Below are 13,889 nucleotides of genomic sequence, written 5' to 3'. Positions count from 1 at the left end.
CAAAATTTAATATATATATATATATACTTTTAAACTACAATTGTTCGGATTGCGCTGATCTGCAACGAGCCGGGAACTACGTCATCACGTTGAAAGGTCACGCTCCATGTCGCGGGCGCGGGCGACAATACCCATAGACATGATGTCTATGACAATACCGCCCCACTGGATTTAAAAACCCAGGATACGCACACGTAAGGACCATTTTAAACAATAATATGACACAAAGACATAAATATGCCATTCAACATAGCCTACAATATAATTTGTCCTATCCTCTTTCTAGTGGGGCGGTACTTCCGCAGGCGCTGGCAACATCGAGCGTGACCTTTCAACGTGATGATGTAGTTCCCAGCGCGTTGCAGATCAGCTCAATCCGAACAATTGTAGTTAAAAAGTATATATATATATTTTTAAATGACCTATCGTTTCGCTGATAAGACCCTCCTCCTCAGCTGCGATCGTGCACAGTCCGTTGAAGCACTCCAAAGACCTTTGGAACTGGATTGATTTGGACTTCAAAACTTTGGTTGCCATTATTAAGTCCATTATTCGAAGAAAAATTCTGAAATGTTTTCCTCAAAAAACTTAATTTCTCTTCCACTGAGAAAAGAAAGACATGGATATCTTGGATGGCATTTAGTTGAGTAAATTATTAGGACATTTTCATTTTGAGGTGAACTAATCCTTTAAGCATGATAAGTGCAAACCTTTAAAAAATATGCAGTTCTTGGGTCATTTTGACATTTTCAGTTGTTAGCTGCTGGCATGTTTTCTGATGTGCAAATATTAAGCTTTGGAATAAAGAAAAAGTAAAAGTCTCCCAAAAAATTAAAATACCATGCATGGCAAGACATTTATTGCATTTTCATTTAGTTTTGAGGCAACTGATAATATAATCATACGAGGTGATATGATAACAGGATCATACGATGATAACAGTGTGAGATCATATGATCACCATGGTATGGCTTATGAAAACCAAGAACAGTACCGTTATACTAAAATGTAATTGTGTTTTGCTAATGTTATTTAGTTCATAATTAATTTCTCTTCATACTTTTCCTGCTGAAGATAATCAACCAAAAACCTTTTGTTTAAATATTGGGCCATATGTACACCAAAATACAAGCTCACGTTTAGTTTCACAGGCATATATCAACACCATTTATCATTTATTGCTGAATGTCTGATGTGTATGGTATGGCACACAAAAAGTCAGCACCTGATTGGTAATTCTACAGGATTCTAAGTGCACTTTACCTGAACTAATGGAAATGTGTTAGCGGGTTCATTGCAAGTAGCCTATTCAATGCTTTCCACACTTCAGAATGAAAATCAATCTCCTTTGGCATCCCTTTTAGAGTAAATTATTACAAATAGCCTACTACTTGAATATTTTTTTCAGTCTTATAGTTTGGACTTAGGCTATACTTGACTAAAATTGTTTCTCGTGATCTGAACAAATTATTTGCCTATCTATGGAAGCTTGTTTACGCCACAGAATAAAACATTTTATCTCAGAATTGCGAGATATAAATTCAGAATTGGGGCCTACGCTACGTATCTTCTGAAAGAGTAGCCTACAGAATCTCCTGATCAAAAACTCAAAGAAGCAGAAACAAGCATTATATATATATATATATATATATATATATATATATATATATATATATATATATATATATATATATATATATATAGAGCCTATATAAAGCAGAGGCTCTGTCATGTTCAGATATTCATTTAGCAAAATACTCTGCCGGCCATTAAAATGATCAAAAATGGTGGCGTGGAATTTACCAAAATATGTGTTTACAAAACATTTTTAAAAAATGAAATGTATTTAGTCCAAGGGCAACCGCTCTGAATAATGCTTTTTTATATATAAAGACATTTCATACGGTTTATATATATAAAAAAGACAGTTGAATGCAAAAGTAGAGTTGTTTGAATAAATTACCCATTAACCCTTCCAGCTTTATAGAGGTACACTTTTATATTATTTTTTAGAAATACATTTGTATAAATAAATGTGACGGTAGGCTATAATAACATTTTAAAGCATTTGATGAAAGCTAAGATGCCTTAAACACATAGCTACATGCAATTTATTTAAACATATGTCAAATTGTGCCCTTATATTTCATCAAAGCATCAACAGTTCGCTTTAGCCTACTTGTGTGTGAGAATTTGCGGCTTCTCCTCAAAGTGTTTTCCGGGAAACTTCAGTCACACATATAGCCCTGCAATCTCCTGGAGAAACGGCGAGTCGAGCTGGCAGTGTGTTATTAAGTTGTCTAGATTGCTGACTGCGATTTGTCACCCTCAATAAAGAAAATAGTTCCGATGTCGTTCTTTCTCTCAGTCTCTCGTGATTTACATGTTCACCTCAGCTTTTTTTCTGATGCAAACCTGAGTGGCATTTCCATGGAAGAATGACTGCAGCAACATTCAACCTGTCAAAGACATTCACTCAGCCTTGTATCCATAACTATTTGTAACCATTAATGTGCTTTGATAAAATGTCATTATGCCAATAACCGCTTATAGTCTAAATAACTAGAACCATAGCTTACAATTATTTATTAGTTCAGGTTGAGGTTGCCTTGTACAGATAATTCAATTGAGAAATAAAAAAACTGTACCTTTTGTCCTATTTAATGCGTAACATTCAGGATATCTTAATATTAGCACTATGGAAAAAACATCTTAAACATCCATCTGATGCATTGCTTGCATTTCCAACACTTAGGCTAGTACACTTCATTCAGTCATTTCCATCATTATGTGTGTCCTGGTTCGCCATAATTTACCATTCAGGTAGTATATTTTTTCGCAAACGAATAAGTTGTTAAAATACAGGTAGACATATATAAACAATTTCACTAATATAAATAAAAAACGCGTTAATAGTGAGATCACAATTGGAACGAATTGAAAATACAGAAACACTGCCTCCAGGTGATACCGATGCAGTAACACGAGCCATCCGCACGATGGCAGCACTCAAAACGGCACTTGTTTAAAGTGCTCGACACTATAATATATTTTCAAAATGACACTGTAAACTACCTGGTTTTTCAATAAAACAATTTTGAGTTGCTGAAACAACATTCAGTTGTATTAAAAATGGTATTAGATCAGTTGTATGCTGGTCAACTCTAATAGAAATTAGTACGTTGCAGATTATCATCATTACATTTCATCTAGCGTTTATGATAACTTGATTATTGGATTACTTGATTACTAATGACTGGATTTGCATTCGGATATATACCATGATATTCTTTGTACACCAGTGTTCAAAAGTAGTTGTTTATAAGGAATTAATATTTTTTTTCCTGGCGGTTAATAAACAAAACTGCATGCGTCTTGCGAAAGAACATTGTAGCCGGAACTACTTCTCTTCTGTTATCTCTATGTGACGAGTCACGCAGGTACAGGACTACTCCGCAGCGGTTTTCTTCTCGCCCGGTCTGAAATAGTCCGAATATAAACCCTTATTATAGGGTTCTATATATAGTGATTCAGGATAAGACATAAACATGGTTTGGAAGATGGATTCGTGATGTTATACATTTAAAAAAAAATTTTTTAAGATGGTCAAAAATGATAGTAATAAAGGCATTTCTAACGTTACATTATTTCCATTTCAAGTAAATGCTGATACATTTTTCTATTCATAAAAGAATATTTTAAAAGAGTATCATCATACGACTAAATTACATTAATATGTAATAAAACCTGAAAACAGTTATTTTAATTCGTAATATTTCACAAAATTACTGTTTTTACTGTATTTATGATCAAACAAATGTATTTCAAAATAATTTTAAAAATCTTACCAAGCAAACTTTTGAACAACAGTGTACGTATTACATAAATATGATAATTATTCAAAACAATGTGTATATATCTAAGTAACATTGTATTACAGTCTGATACCATGGTACTTTTTTCTAAAGTGTGGAAAATTCACATCATATCGAGTCATTATAAATGTATCATTATTTAATTTAACTTAAACGATTGTTAAATTAGTTGTGTAAGGCAGTTAATCTGGCCTTGTGGTCCTACCATCTAGTTCTAAACAGTTAAAAAATTCTTGACAAAAAAGGTTTACAAAAAGTCTGAATAAAAAGATGAAAACATCTTGAAATACCATGTATGGACATTCAAACACATTTTATGTTTGAAGTTGGAAGATATTATTGCGAAATAGTTCAAAACCGAACATTTAACGAGCAGCAATTTACCGTTAAACATGACTTAAATGAGAAAGATGTGCTTGTTCATGATGAAACCTGATCCTGTCACAGCGACATTTCTCAAGTCTTTCTTCGGCCAATCGGGTTTGAAATTGATCCTGAACCAGCAGTTGAGGAAGTAATGAACCACTTTTTGAACAGATCTGTCATCTGGCTATCACCCAGTTTGCACCTTGTCTTCCTGCGCCCACGCTGGACTGTGTCCGCTGGGTAACTGGGTGGCCGGCATGCAGCGATGACTCTTATATGTGCCCAGATGCCTGAAGCTCCGCCCACACTGGTAGCAAGTGTATGGCGTAGCGCCGCTGTGAATGCGCATGTGTGTGTATAAGTTGCCCAGCTCTTTAAACCTGCGACCGCACTGGGGACAGGCGTACGGGCTCTCTCCCGTGTGCACGCGCTGGTGACGCTTCAGTCCGGACAGCACTGGGAAGCCCTTACCGCACTGCGGGCATGGGAAGGGGCTCTGGGCTCCGCTGTGACTGAGGCGGTGGCTCTTGAGACGCGCGGCGTGACGGAAACGCTCCCCGCACTCGGGACAAACGAAGGGCTTCTCGCCGGTGTGGATGCGCTGGTGCTGCCGCAAGTTTCCCAGATAATTGAAATGCCGGCCACAGTCGCCACACTCGTAGCCGCCCTCCACTTTCTTCTCCCGTGCGCCCCTGCCGGCGGGTCCTTCCGGGCCGCCCTGAGCTCGTCCAGCCTCGCCCGAGTCGCCCTCCCCGCGAGAGGAAGAACTACCCGGCGGAGACTGCAGAGCGCTCTCCTCGTGATGCATCAGCTTGACGTGTTCCTCCAGGAAAGAGGAGTCCGGGCAAAGGGTGCCACAGAAGGGGCAGATGAAGGTGTGAGAGGAGAACTGCTGACCTGAGAGAGAGCGACAAATCATATTTCACAATCACATCAAGAGGATTTAAAGAAATAGTTCATACAAAAATGAGAAAGCTCTCACCCTCAGTTGTTTAAAACCTGTACGACTTTCTTCCATAGAACACAAAAGATTATTCTTAGGTAGTATTATTACAGTAACACTTTACAAGAAGGTTAATTAGTTAACTACCTTAGTTAACGTGAACTAAGAATGAACAATACTTCTACAGCATTTATTAATATTTACTAATACTTCATTAAAATTAAAGGCTGTATTTGCTAACATTTGTTAATACACTATGAACTAACATGAACAAACAACGAACAGCTGGTTTTTATTAACTAACATTAACAAAGATTAATAAATACTGTAACAAATGTATTGTTGATTGTTAATTGATACATTACCTAATGTTAACTAATGAACCTTATTGTAAAGTGTTACCATTATTACTACTATCATTTTTTTTTTCATACAATGAATGTCTAATATTGACTACAGTTGAAAAAATTGGCGTCAGCATCATTTATTTAAATAAATGAATAGTAAGGATGCATTGAATTGCTCAAAAGAGAAGTAAAGACTTTCTTTCTTGTACCACTGGTTCCAGAAACATCACGCAGCACAACTTTTTTCAACACTTTCTTGAGCAGCAAATCATCATATCAGAATCATTTCTGAAGGATCATGTATAATGCTGAAAATTCAGCTTGTATCAGAAAATAAATAACAGTTGAATAAAATAGTTTGGACTCTGTTGTTAAAGGTATAGCGGAGGATCTTTCCAAATTTTAGAGAAGACCCGCCCTCTCCAATTTTTTTTAAAAATGCACATGCGCCTATTAAACGTGTTGAGTGACCGAGGACTCAAGACATGATATGCAATGGAGAAGTAGCTAGTTGCATTTGTGTAATAAATACTATGGTGAACACATTGTAATTATCGAAAATGAACGCACAAGGTTTTAGAATATTTCAGCGTGATACCATTTACCATTTGGTCATAAGGCTACTTTAGACGAATTGAGATGTTTACCGTGTCTACGCGGTGCATGACTTGTGCCAGGGCTAGCATCGCTAATCATAGCTAACATTAACTTTTACTAGCTGTGATTTTAAATGGATTCCTCCAAATAGCATGACAAACTTTACCTGTCTAGTAGAATCATCACGACTGCGGCATCAGTGGGAAGCCCAACCTGTGCTTTTAACGCACGCCAGCGTGTGAAATATTCACCCAAAATCACTCTGGTCTTGTTTCTATATTCTGCAGCCTTTCTCTTCTTATCATAAACTTCGTATACATTTTTTCTCTTTCGACCCTCAGCCATTTTCAAAGGAATGGCTGAAACCGTAACTCATCACACATAATACACCTGAAAGTGCGCATGCGCAGAAGGGACGAGCACGTACGACGCCCTTACGTAAACATATCACCAGAATGATTGACACTTAGGTGGACCAATAGTATAGGCTACCCACCCGGAAAAAGAAAATCCTCCGCTATACCTTTAATTTTAATCTCTAATATTACAGTAATGTACTAGAAGAGAGCGTTCCCTGTGTGCAGCATAAGTCTGGGGGAGATATTTTTCCTTAAGAAAAATCAAACTATCAGTAGAAAAATGTTGTATTGGTGTATAAAGATCACTTGAATGTTCAGATAAGAGTCAGAAGTAGTGGTCGAACAATATATTGCCATGGCCGATATATCGGCCGATATTTGGCTTTTTTAAAATATCGGCATCGGCCGATAAGTTTTTCTGATTGGCCGATGTGTTGGAAGCGGGACTTTTATTTTGACGGCGCTGCGGACTTTTATTTTGACGGGCGGCGCTGAGAACACCAGCACCTGAGAAGAGAACGGCAGCGCCTGAATCTGATCACACAGCGCTCACTCACATTCTCCGTCTTCATTAGTTTACGATCTCTGTCAGTCAGATCTAATATTACAGAACCTGTGGCTACAGAACTGGTCAAAGAAAGTAAATGGTATGCGAAAAGTAATATGTTTGCTTTTATATTATTTGTAACCGAAAAGCCAAACAATCAGCCTAAAATACTTTCTCATTTACCGTCAACATTCAGCAAATGCACATCTACATAATTTAAACAAATCTCTGAATATCTAATAAACATGTAATTTCACAAACCTTGCAGATTTAATCGAATCCAGCTGTGATATCTTGTGAAGTGTGCGTTTGTAGCCTGCATAAACGTGTTCCTGCGAGTGACGGTCCGTGCGAAGCGAGTAAATGTGAACAGAAGATCAGCTTCACAGGAGACGCGATCGAAACACTTTAAATCCTTCATTTTAAAATATGCTGTGCTATATCCAGCTGCCCACTGTGTCATATTCATATCGTTTTCACTGTGTGCTGTATGTAAAATTAGCGTTACCTTGTCAAAAGTCAAAGTAAAAAAAAGTCTTTATTTGAAAAAATATGATTATCAGTGATTTAGGGCTGCAACTAACGATTATTTTGATAATCGATTAATCGGACGATTATTTTTTCGATTAATCGGATAGAAATTAAATTAGATTTTTTTTATTATAACTAAATAAAACCGTAAATCAGGGTATTTATGTGTAAAAGTGTACTTTAAAAAGTGCAAAAGCCACACATTGAGTTTTACTAATATCAATATTTGCATTGTTTTTAATGATAATTGCTGATGGCAAGTTGACAAACATGATTATTGTTAAAAAAATGATATCCAACATATTATGTTTTAACAAAATTTTTGTTAAAACAAATTTACACAGACATGTTGTTCAGATGTGAATATCTGAACTAAAAACAAACTAAAAACATCTAAAATATATAATTCATTTAATTTTTATTTAAAATTAATTATATATAAGGAATATAAGGATAAAGAATATAATATATATTATATATATAATATATAAAAGAATATAATATAAGGATAAATTGATTAAATAAATATAGAAAGACTGAAAACAATTGTGTGAATGTAGAGCCGCAGTAGATCGCGTTTGAAAAACAATTAAAACTTAGTAGACAAATGCTATAAAAAGAGAACGGAATGGAGGTAACGTTACCCAGCAAGCTAACAGGCTTGAGTAAAGGACAGGAGAAATTATGCATTAGTGCACAAGCATTCGCTGAAAACCACTGAGTACAGTGACTAAAAAACAATATTTTACTGCTGCTGTTATTAACTGCCTTTGTATTTAATGCTTCACTTTGTAAACACCGTTTTAATTTAACCTATTTCTGCGGTAGCGCTATTTTAATCCATCACTTACGTTGCGAGCGAACTGATTGCACAACCTGATGCTCGAGACAAAATACAGACATCCCGGAAGTCCCGGGAGTCTCCCGCATATTGATTGCGGCTCCCTGATGCCCGCGAATTAGTTCAAACTCCCGAAATCTAGAGCGCGCAAGCAAGAGCGCGCATGCGAGATAGAAGAGACTGCTCCAAACCGTGTAGCGCGCGCGCTCGGCAGAGCCCCTGAGGGAGAGAGACCTTGCGTGTGTGTGCGTACCAGTAAACGCTCCCCGTGACGTAAGCAGACCAACTAATCGATAATGACATTCGTTGACAACGATTTTCATAATCGATTATAATCGATTTTATCGATTAGTTGTTGCAGCCCTACAGTGATTACTGATTAATTACCAGATTACTGAGTGCCCTGTTAAAGTGTTTACTTCCTTTTTATTCACATACTCATATATTTTTAAACAATTACTTTATTTGTGAAAAATTCTGTAATAGGATTGCAGATTCAAGAAGTTGCCATCTAAAGTATAGGGCCTAAGCATGTTTATTTTAAAGATTTTTAAATATTTATTAAATTTATCAAATTGATTAAATATTGATTTATATAAATTAGGGCTGTCAAAAATACGCGTTAATTTCGATTAATTAATCTGAGAAGAAATAACGCGTTAAAAAAAATAACGCAGATTAATCCATTCAGTTTTGACCTTTGCGGAGCCGTTCTAGCATTCGTGTAAAAAGAAGGAGGGAGACAAGAACGCGCTGCTTGGATCATTGTTTGGAACATTTACTTATACCAAACGGAGTTCGTCAAACTCTAAAGTACCACATCAATGCAAAGCATCCAGGAGTGTGTGCGTGAGTCGGCGAGTGTGTCTGAGAGAAAGCGCGCTTGTGTGTGTTGTAACTTTTCACGCGCTCTCACGTCACACAACCATTTTCTCACGCACAGAAAAATCGCGCACCAAAGAGAGGACACGGAAACAGACAAGACAGAGCACGTTACTTATGATATTTAAAAAATCTTGCTCTCAGATTCTGTTAATTTTACGAAAATCAAGCAATACCGTTTTGGCGCTTGTAAATGTGAGATGACAGATCCCTATAGCGGCACGTGAACCGATCATCTCTAGCTAATAGTAAATAAACACGAATGACCAATGTTGAAAGATACAGTAGGGCAGCCTAAAACTTACCGAAATGTATATTCCTCGATCAATCAGTGTTTTTCAACCGCGAAAAGAGGTCAATAAAACAGCTGGAGAACAATTATGTCACATAACATTTAGCCCTAAGTCACCTCAGGAAAGCCATTTCATGACCATATAGCATGTTATAGTTGGCTATAAAAAAAGAGCCTACTCTTATGTAGCCTACTAGTATATTACGTATTTATTATATTTTTACTTATATCAAAGTTGTTATTTGTAATAAACACGCATTATATTTAATTTGAGCTATTTTTAACCTTAAATATACCAGCTGATATGGCTCTCTGTATTTTTACAGCATTGGGTGAGATTTTTTTTTTCTTAAGAAAAATGAATGCCTATCTTGTGTACCTAATATTTATCCAAATGAGTCAATATTGCATCAAATCACAATAATTAAATTAAATTGAAATCGTGAAATTTGTGTCAAGCAATAATAATAAAAACGTAGCTTACCAGAAATTGTACCATGTAAACATTGTAAGATTGTGTATGCGATTAATTTAGATTAATTAATTACAGAGTATGTAATTAATTAGATTAAAAATTGTAATCGATTGACAGCTCTAATATAAATATAAAGTGTGTTTGTGTGTGTATGTATATATATATATATATATATATATATATATATATATATATATATATATATATAATATGTATATGTGTGTGTGTGTGTGTATATATATATATAAAAATATCGGCCATCGGCCACCCTGCTCTCTAAGATATCGGCATCGGCCATAAAAAAACCCATATCGGTCGACCACTAGTCAGAAGTGCACAACACACAATTATTCCCAGCTGGAATTGACCTGAAACTGCTACGTTCCCTTTCTCTGAAAACACTGACCTGGCTCCATTCTGTCCATACTGTCCTCCGCTGGGCTGCTCCTGTCCTCTCGAGGGGAGCCCTGAGTGTCCAGAGGGAAATGATCAGACACCGACCTCAGACTTCCTCTTCCTCCTTCAGAGTCTTCATTTTCTTCATCCTCATCCACGGGGGGAACGTCCTCGCATTTTGTTTCAGCATCGCCTAAAGAAGCAGAGGAGCACAGAGAAAAATGCAACACCCTCTGGGTTTAGATTATATTTTCAGTCAATGTTCAGCTTTAAACATTTATTTTTCAATAAATCATTGTCATTACCTGTGAATTAAATTAATAACTGAAGCAAGGCAGATACAATTAAAAGTATAAAAACAAGAAACTGAAAACCCATTTGCGCATAAAATATTGCAACAACAACAACAGCATTTGAAAAGAATTTACTATACTATCAGCAAACATATGCAAATGTACACATACTACAAAGAATGCACACTAGATGGAAATATGCATACCATACATAGTATATTTGCATGCATATACACTGCAATGTATGCGTACTACATGGATGCATGCAGTTTATAGAACTATATGCATCATCTATATGTATTCTATTATGCATAATGCATATTCAAGTATTGTATATATATATATATTTACAATACTTGAATACAATATGCATGTAGTATACATTTCTTTAGTGTGCATATATATATATATATTTAGTGTGCATACAATGCGTCCATATTATTCTACAAACTTCATACACCTATATTCATCTAAATTCTAAAATGCATGTATGCATACTATAACATGTGTACGGAAATGCATGCAAACTAGACTGGATTAAGCAGTACCTTTAAACTCGGCTGAGTTGAGCTCGACCCCTGCCATCCACTCATAGTCATACAAGCGCTTGCTGGCGGAGGGGAGCATGTTGAAGATGTCCGCGTCCGCGTCCGTGTCCGCGGACCCGCTGTCCGTCCACAGGCTCAGCGACGCGTGCGGCTGCGCGTCGGACCCGAAGGCCTGACTGCTGTGGTCGCTCTCCACTTCAGCAGCGCCGCGCTGGTTCTTATCCTTCATCAGGTAGTCGCAGATGGCGTTGATGTTCTCCTTCTTCACCACGGGCGTCCCGGGTTTGCTTTTCTTCGGGTCGGCGCTGTGTTTCTGGCCCGGTTGGTGCTCTGGTTTCCTGACGTCCAGGGTGCTGGAGTTAGAAACCCTCCCGTCTTTCTCCGTCGACTCCAGCTTGCCCTTCAGGAGCTCGATCTCGTCGGTTTTCTCGCGGAGCTCCATCTTGAGCACTCGGATCCGGACGCCGACCAGTTTGCGTATCTCGGACAGCGCGGACTCGAGCACCACCGTGATGTTTCTGCCCAGGTGCTCCGTGATCTCGGTTACCGAGCACACCAGCTGCTCGTCGGGCTCGAGCTCGGAGAAATCCTCCTCGTCTCGGCTGAAGGAGCCCGTGTTGTCCATGAACGCGCCCTGGGACTCAGAAGACGGGCCTGTTTCCATGTAGCAGTGGTTTCTTTTTCGGCTCATGCTGAAGAGCGCGGATGGGACAGTGTTATGATCGTGATGGACACCAGATGCACAGACACCATAGAACAACCTGAAGAACTTCCGCACGGCTCGGAAGTTGAGTTTATAAACAGCGCCCTCTATAGAGCGATCTTGAACAGACAGACTAGATACAGTGGACAATCCTCCTGAGACCCAGCAATGAGTTTTTCATCTGTAGAAAACATTATATTTGAGCTACTGTCCTTGACAACATACATGTTTGGATGTTAAGTCCTGTAAAGAGCACATTCAGGGCTTTGCAGAGATACCAAATGTTTGGAGGTTTCACCTTGACTACTCCCTCTTCTTGGTCTTTAAAAATGACTGAATGATCAAACCCAGACAGCAACATAGTCTCGGCCCAGATCCGGCCCACATCTGGGATGTACACATGTACCAGATGTGGGCCGGATCTGGGCAGACACGTTGCTGTCTGGGAATTTAGCCCTTTTATGGAAACATTATAATATTTTGTAATTATCATTTGAATCTGAATCATTTTCTAATTTTTTTGATCAGAAATCAACATCTCAGAAAAAAAGGAAAAAAAAACGTTGTGGTGTTTCAGATCAGAATATGACTTTCTGGTACGAAACAGGGCATCGATTTCATACCTGACCTCTAGAGACACCAGGAGTCACATCATGTTTATCAGGCATTTTGGAGACATAACAAGTGAATAGGGAAATAACTTATATATCAATATTCTAATGAAATATGAGATATTCTAATGAAAATATTCCAATTATTACTCCCATTATTACACGTCTTTTTTATTAGGCTACATGTTGCCCCAAGAACATATAATTACAGTGTATAGATGCATTGCATGCAGAGAATGGCATTTATGTTTACATGCATATTGCATAAAGTAAAATGGTATATCAAATCATTCTGTTATATCTTTCATAACATAGCTATGTAAAGTTTGGTTATAAAAAAAGCTTGAAACCTAAAAATTGATTGGTGAATAAAAAAAAACATCATTGTTTTCAATTCATGTCTTTTAATTTTCTTAGTAAATGGGTCCTGGTGTCCTCTACAGAGGACATAGCATAAGATAGCATAGCATAACTGCATAATTTAAAATGACACTTCATATATTTGTCTCATTAAAGACTATCTGTGCTGTTAAAAAAATAGTGTGAGCTGCAAAACACATTATATCAAAGCTAGGAATGAGTCAGGTCTATTTAACATAACACCAAGCAGGATGAATAAAAGAACGCTATAAAATGCCCTTTTGTTTGCGTTATCTCTGGTTTTGAAGCAGGACCAATTCTGTTTTAAGTGAAGGACTAATTTTAGACTTGACTTTGTACACTTACAATCTCACTTGTTATTGGTTTGCTTTCTTTCACACGGTTGTTGTCTGATGACGTTATTCTCTCAATGGGAGTAAATTGGTTATATGTAGAGAGAAAAATACTATGGAAGTCAATGTTGGCCCATCAACTGATTGACATTCTTCACAATAACTTATTTTGTGGGTCAAAGGGAAAAAGAAATTCATACAGGTTCGGAACAAATTAAGGGCGAGTAAATTATGAATTTTCATTATTGGGTGAACTATCCCTTTAATAGCTTTTATTAAACTCATGAACCCCAGTCTGGGACACCCTGACATAATGTAATATTTAATGCGCTTCATGTTGTTGATAACAAAGAATGGAATATATTTTTCTTTCTCTTTGTATTTTTATATCAATACGGTACAAGATTATCCTATTCAAATCAATGTGATAAACGAGTTAGGTCAAACAATCTAAAAATAGTCAGATTATATTACATTAAATGTGTAATGTAATTGTTTACATTATAACTACAATTTTTGTCATGTAATTTGGAACCAGTAACCGACTACAATTTGTATCTACCCAGAAGC

General features: G+C 37.1%; 1 protein-coding gene across 1 annotated transcript; it reads right to left on the bottom strand.

Moving 5' to 3' along the window:
* Positions 1-2,571: 2,571 nt before the first annotated feature.
* znf16l (zinc finger protein 16 like) lies at positions 2,572-12,097 on the bottom strand. The gene is made up of 3 exons (XM_077227786.1): positions 11,293-12,097; positions 10,462-10,644; positions 2,572-5,138 (listed from the first exon to the last, which is right to left on the bottom strand). Exons 1-3 carry the CDS (start codon positions 11,981-11,983, stop codon positions 4,429-4,431), a joined length of 1,584 nt encoding a protein of 527 aa, XP_077083901.1. The 5' UTR covers positions 11,984-12,097; the 3' UTR covers positions 2,572-4,428.
* Between the last annotated feature and the right edge of the window lie 1,792 nt (positions 12,098-13,889).

This window comes from Siphateles boraxobius, unplaced genomic scaffold (genome assembly GCF_051911475.1).
Source record: "Siphateles boraxobius isolate OS27281-9 unplaced genomic scaffold, OSU_SipBor_1 130, whole genome shotgun sequence".
Lineage (NCBI taxonomy): Eukaryota > Metazoa > Chordata > Actinopteri > Cypriniformes > Leuciscidae > Siphateles > Siphateles boraxobius.
The sequence above is the reverse complement of the archived record's forward strand: the minus strand, read 5'-3'. Positions and strand labels throughout refer to the sequence as shown.

Bases quoted from the DNA above. Each gene is read 5' to 3' on its own strand.
- znf16l (XM_077227786.1), bottom strand. From the start codon at position 11,983: ATGAGCCGAAAAAGAAACCACTGCTACATGGAAACAGGCCCGTCTTCT. The intron at 10,645-11,292 runs GTACTGCTTAAT...CTGCTTCTTTAG, and splicing joins CAACTCAGCCGAGTTTAAAG to GCGATGCTGAAACAAAATGC. The intron at 5,139-10,461 runs GTCAGTGTTTTC...GCTCTCTCTCAG, and splicing joins TATGGACAGAATGGAGCCAG to GTCAGCAGTTCTCCTCTCAC.